At 44.5% G+C, this 20804-nt stretch overlaps 1 protein-coding gene across 3 annotated transcripts in view; it reads left to right on the forward strand.

Moving 5' to 3' along the window:
• LOC142311928 (uncharacterized) overlaps positions 1–20804 on the forward strand; it is a 252254-nt gene that overhangs the window by 220185 nt on the left and 11265 nt on the right. Inside the window, exons 2-6 of one of the 3 annotated variants that reach the window (XM_075350795.1) lie at positions 2840–2984; positions 3113–3292; positions 3375–3498; positions 3578–3678; positions 10587–10671. In XM_075350795.1, the coding sequence (XP_075206910.1) occupies positions 2907–2984; positions 3113–3292; positions 3375–3498; positions 3578–3678; positions 10587–10671 (568 nt within the window). In that variant the 5' untranslated portion in view covers positions 2840–2906. Of the gene's footprint in view, positions 1–2839; positions 3293–3374; positions 3499–3577; positions 3679–10586; positions 10672–20804 lie in introns of those variants that run through there. The other 2 variants (XM_075350794.1, XM_075350796.1) reach the window with 2 other exon arrangements.

Here is a 20804-nt window from a genome sequence, read left to right on the forward strand (position 1 = left end):
GTGGGTGTTTATACATGTTTTGGCACCTCAGGGGCTCTGCAAATGCAACATGACCAAATTTTCATTCCAAAAATCAAATAGTGCTGTTCGCTTTCCGAGCCCTGCCATGTGCTCAAACATTAGTTTTTAAACATCTATGGGGTATCATTATGTTCGGAAGAAATTGCATAACAAATTATGGGGTCCACTTTCTCCTATTATCCATTGTGAAAATTACAAATCTTGGGCTAAAATAATATTTTAGTGGAAAAACAAAACCATCAATTTCATATCCACATTTTAAAAAGTTCTGCATAGCACCTATGGGTTAAAATGCTCAACACACCCCTAAAATATTTCTTGATGGGTCTAGTTTCCAAAATGAAGTCACTTATGGGGGTTTCTGATGTTTTGGTACTTGAGGGGCTCAGCAAATGTGACATGGTGCGCACAATCTATTTCAGGCAAATTTGCTTTCCAAAATTCAATATTGCTTCTTCCGTTCCCTCCCATTTGTCCAAACAGAATTTTTTTACTACGTGTCGGGTATTTACACACTCCTAGTGGGTAACAAACTTTGGGATCCACTTTGTGGTGTTACCTCTTGTAAAAGTGTGACATTCAGTGCTAAAGCAACATTGTTATGAAAAAAAGTCAAAATTTTCAATATGACGACCTAGTTTTATCAAATTCTGTGAACTATTTGTGGGTTCAAAATGCTCACTATACTCCTGGATAAAATTGTTGAGGGATGTAGTTTCCAAAATGGGGTGACTATGGGGGATCTATGCTGTTAGGTACATTAGGGGCCCTAGAAATGCAACATGAAGACTGCAATCTATTTCAGCCAAATCTGCTTTTTAAAACTAAAATATTGTTCCTTCCATTAGAAACCCTCCTGTCTATCCAAACAGAGCATTTTGACATGTTGGGTATCACTGCGCTCGTAAGAAAGTCAATAACAAATTTTGGGGTCTACTTTTTGGTGGTACCTTTTGGTATATGTGAGAAATTTGATGGAAAAGCAACATTTCTGTGAAAAAAAATAAAAATTTTCAATATGATGACCTAAAATTCGGTGATGTCCCTGTGGGTTCAAATTGCTCACTTTACCCCTGGATAAATTCCTTGAGGTGTCTGGTTTCTAAAATGGGGTCATTTGTGGGGGTTTCTGCTGTTTAGGTACTTCAGAGTCCTTGCAAATGTGACATGGTGCCCTCAAGCTACTTCAGCCAAATTTGTGTTCCAAAATTCAAATGGTGTTCCTTCCCTTCCGTGCCTAGCCGTTTGTCCAAAAGAGGTTTCTGACCGCATGTGGGGTAACAGCGCACTCAGAAAACACTCGGTATTTTGCTGTTCTATTGTAAAAGTGAATAAATTTAGGCTAAAGCAACACTTAGCCTGCTACAGGTAGTCCTGTATATTCATGAGCTCTGTATAACTGCTAGATCTGCAGCAGAGAAAACTTTGATTTTGTCAAAATGACAGCAAACAGCTCAGTAAGTGACACATCACTGGAATCAGGGTCTCTGTCTCTACATTATGCTGCTCTCAGATGAGGTAGCAAAAACTTGGTTTCCCCTTAATAACGATTCAAACAATTTACATTTTCCTTTTAGATTTCTTTTGTGTTTTTGGTGCTGGATTGTAGATATTCTGTGATAAATCTCTGTGTGTGACTATGTGCCACCCAGGGCTATGGGGTACTCAGTCCCGGGCAGTGTACTACTGGGATGTCACTGGGTGGCCGTTGCCCGGTTCCGTGACCCTGGGGGTCGCTTTAAAAAGAGGTTTATATACAAGGATTGTTCAATAAAGTTTATGTCGTGACGCCACTTGCGGGTTGCGGTTATGGTAATGGAACTGCTGCTGCACAGTTGTTCCACTGGGGCTGATGTGATGGCAGACTGGAAGTTGTACCCTCCGCAAGTAGGGCCGGGGCCCCAGGGAGTTAGGTGAGGGAGTTAGGCGCGGAAAGAAGGGTAGGCCACACGAGGGGTTGCTGTGTAACTGGTTCTCTTTACTCTCAGTAGATGGTAACTGGTACCCGGAGGAAGGCTGGTATTCACTTCTGGTCCCCTTAGTCCCAGTGCCAGTTGGTGACCTGGTGGCTTCTTTCTCCTGCATCTTTCTCGAGTTGGTGGGTCCCCGTGGCTTGGAGCATCTTGGGGTCACCTCCTGCTTTGTCTCTCAGTCTCTGGTCCGTACGGCGGCAGTGTGAACCATGTAGGGTCGGTGTTCCGGTCCCTGGTTCTCCCGTTACTGCTGGTGCCCCCAGACTTCTAAGGTCAGTGAAGTCCTGGATGGTCCCCTCACTGTGCAGATTTTTATCAGGTCTGCCTGGAGCGTTTGTCTGACCTAGGGCTCTGTGCCCCGTCGGTGCCATGGTTCTAGGAGTACTTCACCGTACTCCTCCGGCAACTACACGCCTGGGCCCTCAGGTCTCCATTACACTCCCGTGTCAGAGCAGTTACCTCCGTCTCCTCTCTCTTCCACTTACTAACTCTAACTGTCTAACTGTTGTCATCTCCCACCTGGTGGTTATCTAGTGGACTGGATCGGCTCCACCCCTGGGTGGCCATCCATTGGGTCCATTTCTAGTCTGTCACCAGTCTGTGTGGATGGGGGAAAACTGGGATTACAATGTGTGTTGCTGTTACCGGCACTGGTCTTTCAGGTCCCTGGGGGTAGGCTATGCATCTTTGGGTGGATGCAGTACCTAGTAGTGCTCTGTGTTCAGGGGCACTACAACTATAGTTGGATTGTGTGTTTTACCAGGGGCAGGACGGGGCCAGGACTGGATGTAGATTTCTTACATGGGATCTTTCTGATGTTACATCGTCATCTTCTCCCCATTCAGGTCCCTACAATATCGGATCCTCTCAGATCTTCTATATAAGAGAATTTTCCTGCCTTACCCGTCAAGGATGGATAGGGACAGGGACAAGATGGTGGAGAGGATATTACACCTCACCCTAGAGATCCTCTTCCGGATTACTGGAGAGGTGAGAGATTCTGATGACGTCACATTACATCATTCTTATCTATGGGAATAACAGATGGACAGAACTGGAGAGGTGAGGACTCTGGAAATGTCTGTATGAGATTTATTAATGTGTCCCTCCATAACCAGGATTACACAGTAGTGAAGAAGACCTCTAGTGATCGCTGTCAGGCCCCTGTGTCTGAGGGATGGGGAAGACCCCCTAGCCCAATCACGGGGCCTCCACCTCACCCCCTGATACATGAAGACATCAATGACCAGAAGATCCTAGAACTCGCCTACAAGATGATTGAGCTGCTGACTGGAGAGGTGACACTGCTGGGAATGCTGGGACATTATACAGTAACGCTATGAAGGGATCGGGGGATGACGGTATCATTGTATGTGTCAGGTTCCTATAAGGTGTCAGGATGTCACCGTCTATTTCTCCATGGAGGAGTGGGAGTATTTAGAAGGACACAAAGATCTGTACAAGGACGTCATGATGGAGGTTCCCCAGCCCCTCACATCACAAGGTAATAGGATTAAATACACACGGCCTATAATTATCTGTATGTAAAGAATGAATTCAGTCCCTGTATGTGTTTCCTCCAGTTCTATCCAGTGAGAGGACAACACCAGAGAGATGTCCCCGTCCTCTTCTTCTTCCACAGGATTGTAAACAAGAAGATGTCGATGTTCCTCAGGATGATCAGGTAGGTGGAGAGAAGGTGTCATGAAATCTTCCCTATGATGTGTAGACGGCTGTGTTCAGTCTTGTTATCTCCACCAGTATTGTACACTGAATGCCATTTTATGAGTGATATTGGCCATTTCTTGATTGGAGCAAAGAGAAAAGTTTGCAGAGATGATCTGTGGATGTGAAGTAATTTTGGTGTCACGACCAGATGACTAAGAAGGGAATAAGAACAGCTCTAATCATAGTTGATGTCACTTGGGTCTAAGGGTGTATTTACAATGTAGAACATGGGTTTCAAATTCGGCTGGGTATATGGGCCGCACATAGAACAAAATTTTAATTTCGAGGTCGCATTCTTTGCAGGACAAAGTGACATTTTTTAGTGATGCCATTATTTTTTTCTATACACCTTTTTTTAACATTATTTGCCTTTTTTTTAATGGTATTATTATATGGTATAAATAATTCATTGCAAGGGTTATGGTACGGTTTTATAGCTTGGGTTGTTATGGATATGGAGATAATAAACGTGCACTTTTTTGTTTATTTTAGTTGATATATAAAAAAGCATTTTTAATTGACTTTGTTTTTCCATTTTATCCCCTTCTTTTAAGTAATATATTGTTTTACAATTAGCAACAAATAGTAATTTTAGCCAACATCTTGTAGTAATATTCCCATCCTGATCCTCATCTTGTAGTAATACCCCCATCCTGGTTCCTATCCTGTAGTAATATGCCCATCCTTGTTCTCATCCTGTAATTATGTGGCCCATCCTTGTCCACATCATATAGTAATGTGCCCATCCTGATCCTCATCCAGTAATAATGTGTCCATCCTTGTTCCCATCCTGTAGTAATGGTCCCTTCTTGCACCAATGTCCTATCCTGTATTGATTTCTCCTAATATGCCATTTTTCACATACACATAAAAAAGAGAAGATTCTTCTAATCTGTCCTCGGTTTCCTCTGCGTCCTATTTTCTATTTCTTTTGAATGTATCCTCCTTGATGATTGTGGCTGATGTAGGTGTAGCACCCCTATAGCCATCAGCCATCAGGAGGTACAAGGTACTGCATCCTGTCAAAGATGCAGGGCCTACCCCCAGGGACCCAGAAGACCAGTGCCCGTAACAGCAAAACATTAATTTTAATCCCTATTTTTCACATTCCCAAAGATTGGTGACAGGCTAGGTTTGGACCCAATGGATGGCCACCTAGGGGTGGAGCCGATCCAGTCCACTAGACGACAACCAGAGGGAAGGGGTCAGACAGTCAGAAGGTGTAAGTGAGAGGAGACGGACGTAACCGCACTGACAGGAGAGTGTAATTGTGATCTGAGGGCCCAGGCGTGTGGTTGCAGGTGGAGTATTGTAGAGTACTCCCGGAACCATAGCACCAACGGGGTACAGAATCCTAGTTCAGGCAAACGCTCCAGGCAGACCTGATAAAATCTGCACATTGAGGGTACCATCCAGGACCTCACTGACCGTAACATTCGGGACACAGTAGCAATGGGAGAAATGGGGAACAGGACCAGAGAAACCGACCCCACAGGGTTCAAGCTACCTGTTATATGGACTAAGACTGAACGAGAACCAGGAGGGGACCCCCAGACGCTTCAAGCCACGGGGATCCACCAACCAGAGACAGGTGCAGGAGAAAGAAGCCACCAGGTTGCCACACCGGCACTGAGACTAAGGGGACCAGTGGTCAGGACCAGCCTTCCTCGGGTTACCAGCCATAACAACACTGTGAGTAAAGGAACCAGTTACATTGCAATCCCTTGTGTGGCCTACCTTCTTTCCACGCCCAACAACATCATCTATCCCCTGGGGCCTGGCACTACTTGCGGAGGGCCCAACATCCAGGCTGCCATCAACACCAGCCCCAGTAGTGAGAACTGTGCAGCGGCGGCTCCACTTAAATTGCCGCAACCCGCAAGTGGTATCACGAAAACTTTTATTTTATCTCCCCTGTAAATATTTCTCCTTTTAAAAGCAACCCCCAGGGTCACGGAACCGGGCAACGGCCACCCAGTGACATCTCCACAGCAATACACCGCCCGGGACCGAGTACCCCATAGCCCTGAGGCGGCACACAGGGTGTCGCCGCCTGCAGCACTTTATTTCACTTGAATTTATTGCTGGTGCAATGCAGAGAAGCTCTCTGCACAGCTATACCAATGGCAAGCGACGGCTTATCAGAGGCTAGCAGATGAAGTCAGCTGCTGGCCTCTGGCCAGCAGCTGCCATTGTTACAGCTGTGCAAAGGGTGTCATTGCGCAGCACCAGTAATACATTCAACTGAGACCGCAGCGGCCCCTTGTACCAGCCGCGATTGTCAAGAGGATCACTTGCATGCGGGACGCAAGAAGCGGCCTCAGGGACCGCATGCGGCGCACGGGCAACGTGTTTGACACCCCTGATGTAGAATCACAGCCATTAAATTATCGCCGACCAGCTATATGATGGCGATATGCAATCATCTAATAACCTGTAGACAGTCTGACCGCACTTATGTGTGCACAGGACAACTGTTAAACTGATACATCTGTTTTAATAGAAGGGAATTTTTCTCCAGAACGATATTTATGCAAGCCTAAACACCATTTCATGTGACAAATTAATGTTTTGGTTGTGCATCTGGTGATGATCAGTCTGTGTAAATAGAATGCTATTTCGTTGTCAATTGTCATCCAGTGTAAATTCATATTACAGAGTAACTAGACTTTTGGAGATTTTTTTATATATGGTTTAGGCCCTCTATTTCTGAGCAGATGCAGTAAGTGGGGGACCCAGTTCACACCACATTTTTTTATTTATTGAATGTGCATAGGCACCATTATCAATTATTTATTATAGTATAGGCACCATTATAGGCTTCCATTATCTCATTATTGTTATAAACAGTGCTTTTTTTGCGGTGGTACGCGCCGGTACGGCGTACCGGAAAATCTGAAGAGTGCTGAGGATAAGCACCTCTGGCTCTGTCCACATGGCTAATTTGTAAATTTGCTATATCATCAGCCATTGGCTGGAGCAGGGTGACCTCTGTGTCGCCCCCCCCTCCGATCTGATTGGAGCTAGCATCCATGTGACGCTATCCCTCCAATCAGATGTGGAGGGGTGGTGGGTGCCCGCCCTCTTCAAGATGTTTATGGACGCTGAAGATCGAGGTCAACGCCGGTCACCCCGATCTGCCACCATCCGGTAAGGTATTTGCTCCCCTCTGCTGTCTTCCACTCCCCCTCCCGACCTCCGTTGCCCCCCGTCGTCTGATACAAACCCCCCCCACGACCTCCGCTCCCTCCCACCTGCCCTGTAATCACTGTGCTGCTCCTGCCGCCGGCGATCGGGTCCTCCAGTGCTCGCCCCTGCCCCCATCCCCCAGTGCTCACACACCCCACACCCCGTCCCCCAGTGCTCATCCCCCCCTGCTTCCCCCTACTACCACCGGCGCCATGTCCTCTCCCAGCTGCTAAGCGGGAACACTGGAAAAAAAAATCTCACACTTACCGGTCTGCAGCCTCCCGGGACACGTGTGATCGGCTTCAGAACCTGCCGGTAATCAGCTGGTGCAGTCACGCTACGGCATCAGCTGACAGTCTAAAGGCCACTTTACACACAGAGATAAATCTGCGGCAGATCTGTGGTTGCAGTGAAATTGTGGACAATCAGTGCCAGATTTGTGGCTGTGTACAAATGAAACAATTTGTCCATGATTTCACTGCAACCACAGATCTGTCAAAGATTTATCTCTGCGTGTAAAGTGGCCTTAAGTCCAACGGTGGGGCAGGCTTTTTACCACCCAGCTGATTAAGCGATCAGGTGATGCTCTGAGGTGACTGCAGCAGCTAATTACCGGCGGCTCCTGGAGCGATCAGTCGTGTCCCGGGATTTTGCAGAGAGGTGAGTAGTTTGTTTTTTTTTGCACTGATGCATCAGCTGATTGTATAACCGGCTTTTATATAATCAGCTGATGTGTCATGTGATTCATGTCCTTGAACCTGACACATCATCTGATCGCTTTGCCTTCCAGCAAACCGATCAGATGATATTGAATCCGGATTGGACGGCGTGGGACCCTTGACCCAGGATTACTGCGGAGGGGGGTTCTTTGTTGTGTTTTATTTCTAATAAAAATATTTTCTCTGTCTTGTGTTTTTTTTTTTAATCTTTACAAGAAATTCATGGTGGCCATGTCTAATATTGGCGTGACACCATGAATTTCGGCCTTAGGGCCAGTGGATAATATACAGCTGGCCCTAACCCCTTTTTACCCAGCGAGCCACCGAGCTCCAGGGCCGCTGGAAGAGTTGGATACAGCACCAAAATATGTTGCTTCTATGAAAGCGCCATTTTCTGGGGAGGCTGCGCACTGCAATTCACAGCAGGGGTGCCCAGAAAGCTTGGGCACTCTACGCTTCGGATTCCAATCCTCAGCTGCCTAGTTGCACCTGGCTGGACACAAAGTTTGTGCGAAGCCCACGTCTTTTATTTTTTCTTAAATTATTTCATGAAATGATTAAAAAAAGGGCTTCCCTATATTTTTGGTTGAAGCCGGGTACAAATAGGCAGCTGGGGGTTGGGGGCAGCCCGTTCCTGCCTGCTGTACCTGGCTAGCATACAAAAATATGGCAAAGCCCACGTCATTTTTTTTTTTTTTACATTTTACGTTTTTGGGCAAAAAACTCCTGCATACAGTCTTGGCTGAAGGATGCTGAGCCTTGTAGTTCGTCAGATGCTGTCTGCTCTCCTGCATACACTAGTGGATGGAGTATGCTGAGCCTTGTAGTTCTGCTCCCCCTGCCTCTTTCTCCTGCATACACTAGTGGATGGAGTATGCTGAGCCTTGTAGTTCTGCTCCCCCTGCCTCTCCTGCATACACTAGTGGATGGAGTATGCTGAGCCTTGTAGTTCTGCACCCCCTGCCTCTCTCTCCAGCATACAGTACCGTATGTAGTAAACCGTGCACAGGATCTCCCAGCAGCACGACAGCAACGACAGCACTCCCTCCCACTCCTCAAACTCGTCCGCCGGCTGACAGATCCTCCCCACCCCCCTCCTCAATTTTGGACGCCGGCGCCTAACAGCACTCCCACCCCGCTCCTCGTCTCAGAGATGCGTACCAGCAAATTTTTTTTACAAAAAAAGCACTGGTTATAAACATACTAGGAGCTGCTAGTTCATGCTATACAACTGTATATGTCGGAGGCTGACAGGACATTGCAGCTGATTGCTATACTAAGCTTGGTGCTGTATTTATGTACGGACAATGGATCTGGAGATGCATTCTTATATTGGTTGTTCTGGTGATCTATCCAGATACTGATTGTGGACAGGTGCTGTATTAATGTACTGATGACAGTTCTGGTGTTGTATTCCTGACTGTAGTTCTGGTGCTGTATTCATGTACTGATGATGTTTCTGGCTCTGTGTTTATGTACGTATGTATGTATTTATGTATTATCTGATGGTGCTTTTCAATCTGTATTAACCCTTATACGACCAATGACAGATCTATCCGTCATGGAGCGTGTGAGGTTAATCCCTGCCCCTTGCCGTGGGCTGGTTGCGGCTATCTGCGCACATATCAGCTGTTTTCAACAGCTGACATGTATGCCTGCATGTTACGAGTGGAATCGCTTCCACTTGCAACATTTAACCCATTACATCTCGGTGCCAAAGTCTGGCAGCGAGATGTAGATGCGCGCAGCCATTATATTTACTTACCGCTGCCCTCACCGGAAGTCACGTGCATGATCACGTGACTTTCGGTGGTTGCCATGGTAGCACAGGGTCATGTGATGACGCCTGTAGCTAACATGAGTCACTTCCTCTCAATGCTGGCATAGTGCCAGCACGGAGAGTAAAGCACCATATCTGCAGATCTTAGCTCTGTAGCTGAGATCTACAGATAGGGCAGAGCGATCGGATTGCTGATCAACAAAAACAAAAACGCAAAAACGGAAAAGGCTCTGGGGCTGAAGGGGTTAAAGATGATGTCGTAATCTTTGAATTTATTGATACAAGATCTTACAGGTCAGTGTGCTGTTCCTTGCACAAATGGACAACACAAAGACTGAAAATACAACAGTTGGAATGAGCCGGATATTTCAGCTGAACAGTTTGACTAAATACCCCATAAACTTTACATAGATGTCGGCTGACTAGCCCTGACTCTGCCCAGTGCTCCTTTATTTTAAACTAGAGAATGGCAGCTAGACATGTCTTACGGCGGTTTATTTCTTAGACAACAAATAGATCTGCAATCCTCAATCGCACACCATTAACTCCACTGAAGTCAGCAGCAATACTCCTCAAACTGTCAGCCGTTTGCAAACCTAGCAGATTTTTCAAGCAGAAGATTGTTCATGCAGTGTTGGCGTCTGCTATCTTGAAGCATCTTTTTTTGCGTCTTTTCAGTGATTTTTTTACTGTTCTATTTTGGTTGCTGGCTTTTTATTCTAAAGTTTTATTGAGTAAACTAGAGAGCAGCTCCAAGCGGAAGCCACCAAAACAAAGGTCTGGTTACATCTTTGAATTACTTTAGGTATTGAAAACCTGACATTCAAAAGACTGATGAGCGTTTATTTACCACTCTGCAACCCGCCTGAAAAAGACAACATGCGTACAAACCCTTAGGAGATGTAACATATGCACAACAAGTCACCTTGACATTGCAGTGCAAATGATTTGTTTTTTTAGATAAGTCTCAGATGGAATTCGCTTATAAAATACATTGTGTATTAATTCAGACTTACCAGTAGGGGGCATGACCACTTATAGTCCCTGGGGCGGGATGAATGCTGAATAGGAAGGTGACATTTTTGGGCACCATGTTAATTTACTATTTTTATTGTTATTCAAATTATTTCACGCGACTTATCCATCTGTCTGTGACTTTTACAATATTTGTTTCAGGGGGAAGATCTGACCCATATTAATACTACAGAGACATTTGTGAAGTGTGATGAGTGGTGTAAAGAGGAGATTCCTACAGACACAGGTGAGTAGTGACCAGTAAATGCAGAGAAATCACAGTGATTCTCAGTCATTGGATGGTATAATTGTGTTCAACTTTTGGAGTCTGTTACACTGATTTTTTTTTTCATGTGGATTTTGCACCTAAAGATTTATTTCTTAACCCCCATACCACCGAAGACTATTTCCACCTTCCTGATAGAGCTGCATTTTACAATTCTGACCGGTGTCACTTTATGTGGTAATAACTCTGAAACGCTTCAACATATTCCAGTGATTCTGAGATTGTTTTACTTGTGACTAGAGATTAGTGGACCCATGGAAATTCGATCTGGCAGGTTCAGCCAGACTTTAGATGAAGTTTGGTTTGTGAACTGGACTTGATGTCAACCCCAATGGAAGTCACCAATTGGGCGGTTTGGGTCTTAGACTACATGCAGACAGCCATAAACAGAACACATCCGGTTGCGGGTGGGCGTTTTTTCCATTTTTTTTGTTTTGTTTACTACACACTACATTTGATCATGCTGTTGATACCCTCAGCGTAAGGCCGGAGCCACACGGAGACTACTGCGATCCTCGCATGACACTCAGCTCATGCTGGCAGCACAGTGGGAGCCGAGTGTCATGCGACTGTCTCTGCGACTGAGGTCCGATCCAGCTGCGGGTTACGGACCGGCACTGAGGAAGGGCGGGCCAGCGCTGAGGAGGGGCGGGCCGGCACGGAGGAGGAGAGGGAGAGATTTATCTCCTCTGTAGCCGGCTATTGCCATTCTCGCCCTGCACTCGTGGTACACCAATGTACTGTGAGTGCAGTGCGATCTTTCTCTCGCCCCATAGACTTGAATGGGTGCGAGAGAAAGAGTCTCACATTGCAATCGCAGTATGCTGCGATTGGTTTCTCGGTCCGATTGGGGCCGAGAAAATAATCGCTCATGGGTGCTGACACATAGGTTAATATTGGTCCGAGTGGAATGCGATGTTTTATTGCCTTCCACTTGGTTCGATTTTTATGCCGTGTGTCTTAGGCCTAAACTGTTCAAACACTGCAAGCAGCTTGCACTGGGCTGAGCACCGAGCATACCCGAGCACAGCGATGCTCGAGCGAGTGGTCAGCATACGTAAAGCATCCAAACCCGCACTCAGTTTTTTTTGTTCAGTTTATTGGTCTTCGCTTTAATTTTTGCACATGCTTATATATTTTCTTATTGACCTACAGGGGGTCTTTGTTCATCCATATTAGGTCATTTAACAATATAATCATGAGTCTTTATGGTTGGATGGTGAACTTTTGTACTGGAAACTTTATCGCTGTTGCTTTTGCATGGGTTTTCCGTACCCACTCTTTGCTGTACCCATCCTCCATTTTAATTGTATTATTTGTAACTTGTTAATATTTTTGATACATAATAATTATTGTTATCAATTCCTTTATGCGGTACATATCCTTCTTATCCTCCTCTTTTTCCAATATGATCCTTGAAGTTGGTACCTTTCTGGAGAACACCAATCTGTGTACAACCAGAATATATCAATGTAAAATGGACTTATTTATGTTGTGGTTAATCAGTTTTTTTAAAGTCTGTTTGGTACGAACCTCGAGTTTGCTCATCTCTATACATAACACGTTGTTCTATCTATTCGAGGTAAATTTAGGTTGATATGATTTGCATTATTTTATTGTTTTTGTGTCCTCCTATTCTATTTGTCAGACGGTTTGTAATTTTCCATCAGCGGAGATGTATGATGGCTCATTTTTTGTTTGACAAGTTAGTTTTCGGTGGGGCCGTTTTCTGGTACATTTGACATTTTGGTCATATTGTTTTACAATTTTTTGGAGGTGGAATGAATAAAAGAAACAGGAATTCTAAAATTGTTACCAAATGTTTGTGACTATAAGATCTTGGCTCCACTTGTGCATCACTTCCGATGGGATATGCTAACATCCGAGTACAGTGTGATGTTTCATACGCACCCATAGAATTGTATGGGTGCGTGTGATGCGTAACTTGCTGCCAAACCCAGCGTGCTGCGATTCTTTTCTCATGCTGTTATGGCATAAGAAAAGAATCGCAGATGGACACAGCCTCATAGTTTTACACTGGTGTGAGTGCAAGCTGATGTTTTGTGGATGTAAAATGTTGTGTTCATGCAAAATGTAAGGAGCCGAGGCCTTTTATACAGATAACTTCTTGCAAAAAATGTATGTGTGTTTTATAGTCCGCAATCAGTAAGGTCAGCAGTGCCAGGCCTCCTTGACTGCTTCCTTTACCCCGGGTGATTTTCCATTTTTCGTTGTCATTTTTTCCTCCCTTTCTTCCAAGAGACATAACCTTTTTAATTTTTCCATCAATATAGCCATATGAGGGTTTTGTTTTTTTGCAGTACGAGTTGTACTTTTGAATATCACCGTTCATTCTGCCCCATATTGTACTGGAAAATAGGAAAACAATTCCAAGTGCAGTGAAATTGCAAAAAAAAGTGCAATTCCACAATTGTTTTTTGGGTTTTGGGTTTTTATTTATCATAGTCACTATATGGTAAATCTGACCTGGCATTATGATTCTCCAGGTCAGTACAAGTTCGTAAATACCAAACGTAGAGTTTTATTTGTGAAAACAAAATTCAAAAATTTGTCAAGAATTGCGCTTTTGTCGCCATTTTCCGAGACCCATAGCGTTCTAATTTTTTGGGATCTGGGGCTCAGTGATAGATTATTTTTTTGTGCCTTGAACTGACATTTTTAATTATACCATTTTTGGGTAGATGTGATGCTTTGATCCCCTGTTATTCAATTTTATTTCTTTTGCGGCGACCAAAAAAATGTAATTCTGGAGTTTTAATTTTTTTTCTCACTACTCCCTTTACCAATCGGATTAATTGATTCTATATTTTGATCGATTGGGCATTTCTGAACACGGCGATAAAAAAAATGTGTATTTTTTGTTAATTTGTTTTATTTTCAATGGGGCAAAAGTGGGCGATTTGAACTTTCAGAGGGGGGTTTCATATTTTTAAAAACTTTTTTTTTTTCCATTTTTTTTTTAAATGATTTTATTAGTCTCTAGGGTACATGAAGCCTGCATTGTCCCGACGCTTTTGATATTCAGAGTAGTGCTTCAGCATCCCTCTGAAAAGCAGAAATGCTGATTTCCTGTGGGTGTCGGCGCTCTGCCGGCATTCACAGGAAGTGATTCAAGATGGTGACAGGGGTCATCTGGTGACCCCCAGCTGTCATGACAACACATCAGCGCCCGTTGATTGCGTAACAGTGCCGCCAATGGCAGTGGGAAACAGCGCGATCCCCGCCAGCGCGTGTTTGAGCGTGCTGTCAGAGTTTGACAGCGCAATCTAACTAATTAACAGGCATGGATGGCTCTCCGATACACCTGCACCTGTTAACTACACATGTTGGCTGATCAGATCAGCCTACATGCGCAGGGAATAATGGTGAACTCACATTAAAGTGACAGACACGACCAATGACCTATGCCATTGGTTGTGAAGTGTTTAAATCATAGGAGCACAGCACTTATGCATGCTCCAGACTTTCGATGAGATAAGTAAGCGGCTGCATAGTTCTCTCTCAAACTGTGTAATAAATGCTGAGCAAGGGAGACTGAGCTGAGCTTGCTAGGGTTAATAGAATGGATCTTTGGTGCACCAGCCGAAGAAAAATAAAACTGTCACACGTAGATAACTAGTTGATATACACTAAGTAGAAGCGTCTCAGGTCAGGGGATGTCACGGGTGGCCCTGCTCAATTTCGTGACCCTGTTGGTGTCAATAAAAGGGAAGGATGTTGGGATGATGAGGATGAAGGGGTTGAGGAGGTTGAGAAGATGTTTTCTCGTGACGCCACCTGTGGTGTGCGGCCAGAGATTAGCCGCCGCTGCGGGTGCTGTCCTCTGGGGTGGATGGTGTCGCAGCTCAGATGGTTCGGCTCCCCACAGGTAGAGCCAGGCCCCAGGGGAGGAGGATGGTGGTGTTAGTGGCCATTGGCGCCGAAGAGCGGGGTGACAGCGCCGGCAACAACGGGCTGACACAGTGGTTGCAGTTGAAGGTCTTTTCTCACTGTCTGATAGCCATCCTCGGAGTGCCGATTTCTGCCGTGATGGGCCCCAGCCGATCCCGGATAACTCGTAGGTCAAAACCGGTGTTCCCACGGTGTGTCTGTCTTGCTAAATTCTACTAAAAAGGGGGCTGAAAGCCCGTACTTACGAAGCGCTCACTGATATCCTAATCAGGCACGAATACTAATATTCTTTATAGCAAGATACTATTTATTTTAATAGCACATGAATATATATATAGTCAATGGTACATAGGCATAAGAACTATAGTCATAGAAACTTATACAATAACAGAAATATGCATCAACATTACCGTTATGTTGTAGCAATCCTTTCACATCGGAGGGAACTCGAGTTAATGATAAGGAATCAACATGGCATCTTGGCATGGCATCACAGGAACAGTGCGTACGTACACTTCAATGTCCTGGAAGGTATTTCCCCTAACATTAAACGAGTTCGGTGTATTTTTTATAGGAAAACATTGTAGGTTGGGTTTAAAATGGTCACCAGCATGTGATAGCTGAGTCATGTTCATGTAACTTGACCACAAACTGCTGGGGGCACCGTTTGCTTCCTGCACATTTCCTGCACATCCTGCCAGTGGTCAACTGGTCAACTGTGGTCAGCCAAAGTGTTAGCGAAATATTGCAATGAGCCGTAAATTTCATATGCAAGCTTCCTTAAACTTGTCTTTAAGCTAACCACAAGTTTCCTGTAAGTGGAACTGTAAATGTTACTTCCTTATTATCTAAAACTGCTTCAAGACATGTATTCTTTGGTCATCATGTTGGCCCTCCAAAAGGACATCTCTTTGATACTGAATTATTGATGGATCAAATAATATCTGGGATCACTCCTATCTTATGATTATGATTTGATTCCTATCTAATCACACATTCTTTCAGTCATATCACATTGGTATCACAATCGGTCCTTGATCCCAGGGATTATTTTCCATCATCAGTATTCCACTAGAAGAAGATCACTCGGAATATACCATACCATGACCAAGAAATATTGTTTGCCACAAATTGTTTTCTTGGTTTGTTTAGATAAACGTTGAATCACAAATATAATCAGTTTCACTACTATGTATAGTATATTAAAACTAAAAGCAATATTATCTGAAAAGCTCCCTTGAATATCATGTGTTTTGGCATTTGCTCGATATTCAAAGGAATCATTACACATTACATTTCCCGATATGTTACTACAAGTTTCACTAGTCCCATTTATGAACAAATTGGCATAAGGCCATAACATATCATGAATTGTCCTTTCCACTAAGCTGGGTTTAAAAGCATCTACAGTAGTTATAGCTGTCCCAAAACTTATTTTTATATTCCCCATAGGGATGAATCCCAGGTTAGTCAGTCCAGCCTTATATCTTAGTACCCAAATTCCTCCCTTAAAAGCCAGATATTGCAAACTGGTGACTGTTGCATTCAAATTGCCTTGCCACCATGGAAGATTGATCCATCCCACTATGGAAATGGGTACTGTAGTATTCTATAGACGAACACTTCGAGTGTCTTTATCAGCAAGATGATCAGAACAACTTTTCTACTTTAAGATTTCCTCCATCGATACCGGGACATCCAGATAAGGGATACTGGTGGCTGTAACCGAAGAATGTGTACAGATCCAGCAATCTGTGTGTTGAAAATGTGATGGTGCATCAGAAATGTATTCGCCACAGGTTCCTCCTGATGTAGACTTGTCCATCCAACGACCAGAGAGGCAAACATCAAACACAGGAATTTCTCCATCTCATCACTATCGAGCTCTTCCCAGTAACCGATCCCATGGATTCCGCTTATTTACAACACCTTCTGCAAATAAAGATACACTATTATTCTCGTAAATAACATTTTTCTTGTGGGACATATTCCCACTTTTCCACTCCTGGTCTCATTATCAGGAGAGTACGATCTTTTCCGACCGCTATTACCTCTGCCTCTGAGGGCGGTCCTTGGAGGTTTTGAATCCATATTTTTGCTCCTACATTTGTAATATTAGAGGATCCAAAACCTTTAGTACCCCGTATTGTTAATTCTGCCGGGGCAGTTCCTTCTCTTATTTCAGACAAGTTTATTGGAATTATTAACATCTGAGCCACCTTCTGGTGTTTCATCAATATCAAAGGTTCATTTCCCAAATTTAGCATCAGTACCTTGATTTCTCCCTGATAATCTGCCTCTATTACCCCTCCCACCACTATGGCTCCTTTTAACGCTAAACTAGAATGAGTGGCTATTTGACCATAATGATCCTTTGGTGTATGGCAACCCAATCCTGTTGAAATTGGTTTTACCTTACCTGGGGGTACCACGACAGTTTCCAATGTACTGAGGTCTAAACCTGCTGAATAAGGTGTCGCTCTTTCTGGTGTGCCCAAACAGCTGTACCTTGCCTTGTCAACTGTTGGACTGACTTGTCTGATGGCTGCTGCTTTATCTGCTTCTGAATTAAACAAACGTTCAAGTGAGTTAGTAGGGACATGAGCATCGACATGAAATACAGTGGTCTTGGTAGATTGAATAATCCCTTCAATGTCTTTCCACACTTCCCTGACCATCTCAGACACATTTTGCTGTTCCTCTCCCCATGGGAACTCATATTTTTTCCTCATTACTTTGTACAAATGAGCCAACATTTGTCCCAAATGAGGGATATGTTGTCTCCAAAAATCAAACAATCCAATACAAGACTGAGTCTCCTGTTTGGATTTAGGGACCGGAAAATTAATAATTTTCTGTCTGGCATTGGGCAAGATCTCTCTGTGCCCCTTGTTCCACTGAATCCCTAGACATGTTACCACCTGAGACGGTCCTTGAACCTTGGCATCATTGATTTCCCATCCTTTACTCCTCATATGAGCAACCAGTTTTGTCAATTGATCTTTCACACTTTGCTCATCTTGTCCTTGTATCATTATATCATTGATATAATGTGAGATCTGCATTTCCTTATGACAAGACATAACCCCAAAGGAGAATTTTCCTTCGGTTAGATTAAGAGTCATCCATTTTAGGATATCAATTCCCAAAATATATTCTGGTATAGGTACTACCAGCACCGTATACTTCTTGATAGGTAAATTACCTATCTTCAAAGCTACCTGTGTCTGAACCCCGGTGATCACTTGACCACCTAGTCCAGCAATTTTTACTCGAGGTCCTTTCATTTTTTCTGGGTTTCCATGAATTAAAGTAGCCTCCGCCCCCGTGTCAATCAAAGCTGGGACTCTTTGAACATTTCCCCCTTTCCAATGTATGCTAAGATTGACGTAGGGACGTTCGTCCCTGTTTATCAATAGGGGGGCTTGGCTGGCTACCTATGGTAAATCACTTCCTTCTGAACTTTCATTTACACAGACTTCAGTCTGTGCATTAGCCCTTCCTTCCGTGACCTTTGTGGCCACGGCTGCAGCCAGTTCTTCCAATGGATAAACTGACTGAAAATCTTCCCAAGACACTTTCTTTGGGGGGTTTTCCCCTTTTCCCTCTGATTTCTTTACCTTGGAGGTTTTTGAGCCCCCTTCCACATTTGTAGTGGTCACTTTCTTTGCGGATAGAACTTTCTGTTTGTACAACTTCCATAATTCTCCTGTCTCCTTTCCATCAATCCTTTCTATATTGATCCCGGCTTTAAGCAAAGCCTGGAACATGTCTTTTCGAGGCACCCATAGGGCCTCCCCTACTGATTTCTCTTTCCAATCAGGATTGTTTGGCTTACTGTTACCAACATGGCCTCCAGGGGATGATTTATCCCACTGTCCCATGTCCTGTAACTCCCTCATCCTCCCTAGAGCTACACCGATTGATTCTCCAGTCAGCGCTACAGTTAAGGTTAAAATAACTGTTTTATATGCTGGAGGAGCATGTTTAACCAGCCTATTACTTAGGGGTGCTTCACACACAGCGAGCTCGCTGCCGAGATCGCTGCTGAGTCACGCTTTTTGTGACGCAGCAGTGACCTCATTAGCGATCTCGCTGTGTGTGACACTGAGCAGCGATCTGGCCCCTGCTGCGAGATCGCTGCTCGTTACACACAGCCCTGGTTCGTTTTCTTCAAAGCCGCTCTCCTGCTGTGACACACAGATCGCTGTGTGTGACAGCAAGAGAGCGACAAATGAAGCGAGCAGGGAGCAGGAGCCGGCGTCTGACAGCTGAGGTAAGCTGTATCCAAGATAAACATCGGGTAACCAAGGTGGTTACCCGATATTTACCTTAGTTACCAGCATCTGCAGCTCTCACGCTGCCTGTGCTGCCGGCTCCGGCTCTCTGCACATGTAGCTGCTGTACACATCGGGTTAATTAACCCGATGTGTACAGCAGCTAGGAGAGCAAGGAGCCAGCGCTAAGCAGTGTGCGCGGCTCCCTGCTCTCTGCACATGTAGCTGCATTACACATCGGGTTAATTAACCCGATGTGTACTGTAGCTATGGTAGGAGAGCAAGGAGCCAGCGCTCAGTGTGTGCGGCTCCCTGCTCCCTGCACACACAGCTGTGCGCTGGTAACTAATGTAAACATTGGGTAACCATACCCGATGTTTACCTTAGTTACCAGTCTCCGCAGCTTCCAGACGGCAGCTCCGTGCAAGCGCAGCGTCGCTTGCACGTCGCTGCTGGCTGCGGGCTGTTCACTGGTCGCTGGTGAGATCTGCCTGTTTGACAGCTCACCAGCGACCATGTAGCGATGCAGCAGCGATCCTGACCAGGTCAGATCGCTGGTCGGATCGCTGCTGCATCGCTAAGTGTGAAGGTACCCTTATGCTGGCTGTCAATGGGTACTGGAGATAATCATCATCCAGTCCCAAAAGAGGAAGAGCATTCCTCATTGCTTCTTCCTTCAGCCTTTCCATACCATCTTTTAAGGTATACCAAGGTTTATCATTGATAGGAAAGTCTGCTTCTGATGGATATTTGTCCAGAAAAGCATGGGCTAAGATCATAATTATGTTTTGAGTACCATGCTCATAATGATCAACAAAATAATTTTTTATTGATCTCTGAATTACTGGGTCACGAGACATGGTGACAAATTTTGCCACGTCTCTGGCATCAAAGTGCATTCCACCTCCTCCGAGATCGTGCACCCTGACCAACCAGGGAATTTCTCCTTCTCCTGGTTTTTGTCTAAACTGTGTTAAAATGCTATCAACTTCTCCCTGAGAGTAATCTTCAATGGTTACTCGATTTTTTTACATGAGGAATCGTTCTCTCATTTGTGATGGCATTACCATCTTTGTCATATTGCAGATTCCCCTGACCATCCCGGACATGTTCCCGGATGATCTCATTCTCTGTCCTCTCTAGGCGCCTCCTTACTGGATTAGCCTGAATCTTCCCTTTATGGTAATCCTCCTCATCAGATGATGAAGATGAATCCCACACATCCCCATCCCAAGTATCAGGATCCCAGTTTATAGAAGCTGAGACGATACTTTTATGTACTTTGGTTTTATTTACCTTTCCTCTTCTTCTTTTCTTGTACTTATTTTGAGCAATTTTTATGGCAGCTTTTTGTGCCACATTCTGATAATGTTCCAATTTATCCTTCAACAGTCGGGTATTACATTCCAGAACTGTTTTCAGGCAACCTAATTCTATCATCTTTTGTTCCATCTGGGAACTTTTCTCCTGCATCTTTAGATTACGCTCATGCATTACACTATATGCACTTGCCAAAATCCAGATGTGCCGTCCTAAAGACACTACATCACCTGTTTTCACAGGGACACTACCGAATACATTCACAACATCAGTAGCTTCACTACCCTTAAGCTTATCCTGCCATTGTTTGCGCCGTGCTAAAGACACTACATCACCTGCTTTCACAGGGGCACCACTGAGTACATTCACAACATCAGTAGCTTCACTACCCATAAGCTTGTCCTGCCATTGTTCTGCCAATCCACAAGACACTACATCACCTGTTTTCACAGGGGCACCACTGAGTACATTCACAACATCAGTAGCTTCACAACCCTTGTGCTTATTCTGCCATTGTTCTGCCAATCCACAATTGACCAATTCATGTGCTATAAGATTGTAGGGAGCCTCAATCCAGCTCGGGAT

This window comes from Anomaloglossus baeobatrachus, chromosome 5 (genome assembly GCF_048569485.1).
Source record: "Anomaloglossus baeobatrachus isolate aAnoBae1 chromosome 5, aAnoBae1.hap1, whole genome shotgun sequence".
Lineage (NCBI taxonomy): Eukaryota > Metazoa > Chordata > Amphibia > Anura > Aromobatidae > Anomaloglossus > Anomaloglossus baeobatrachus.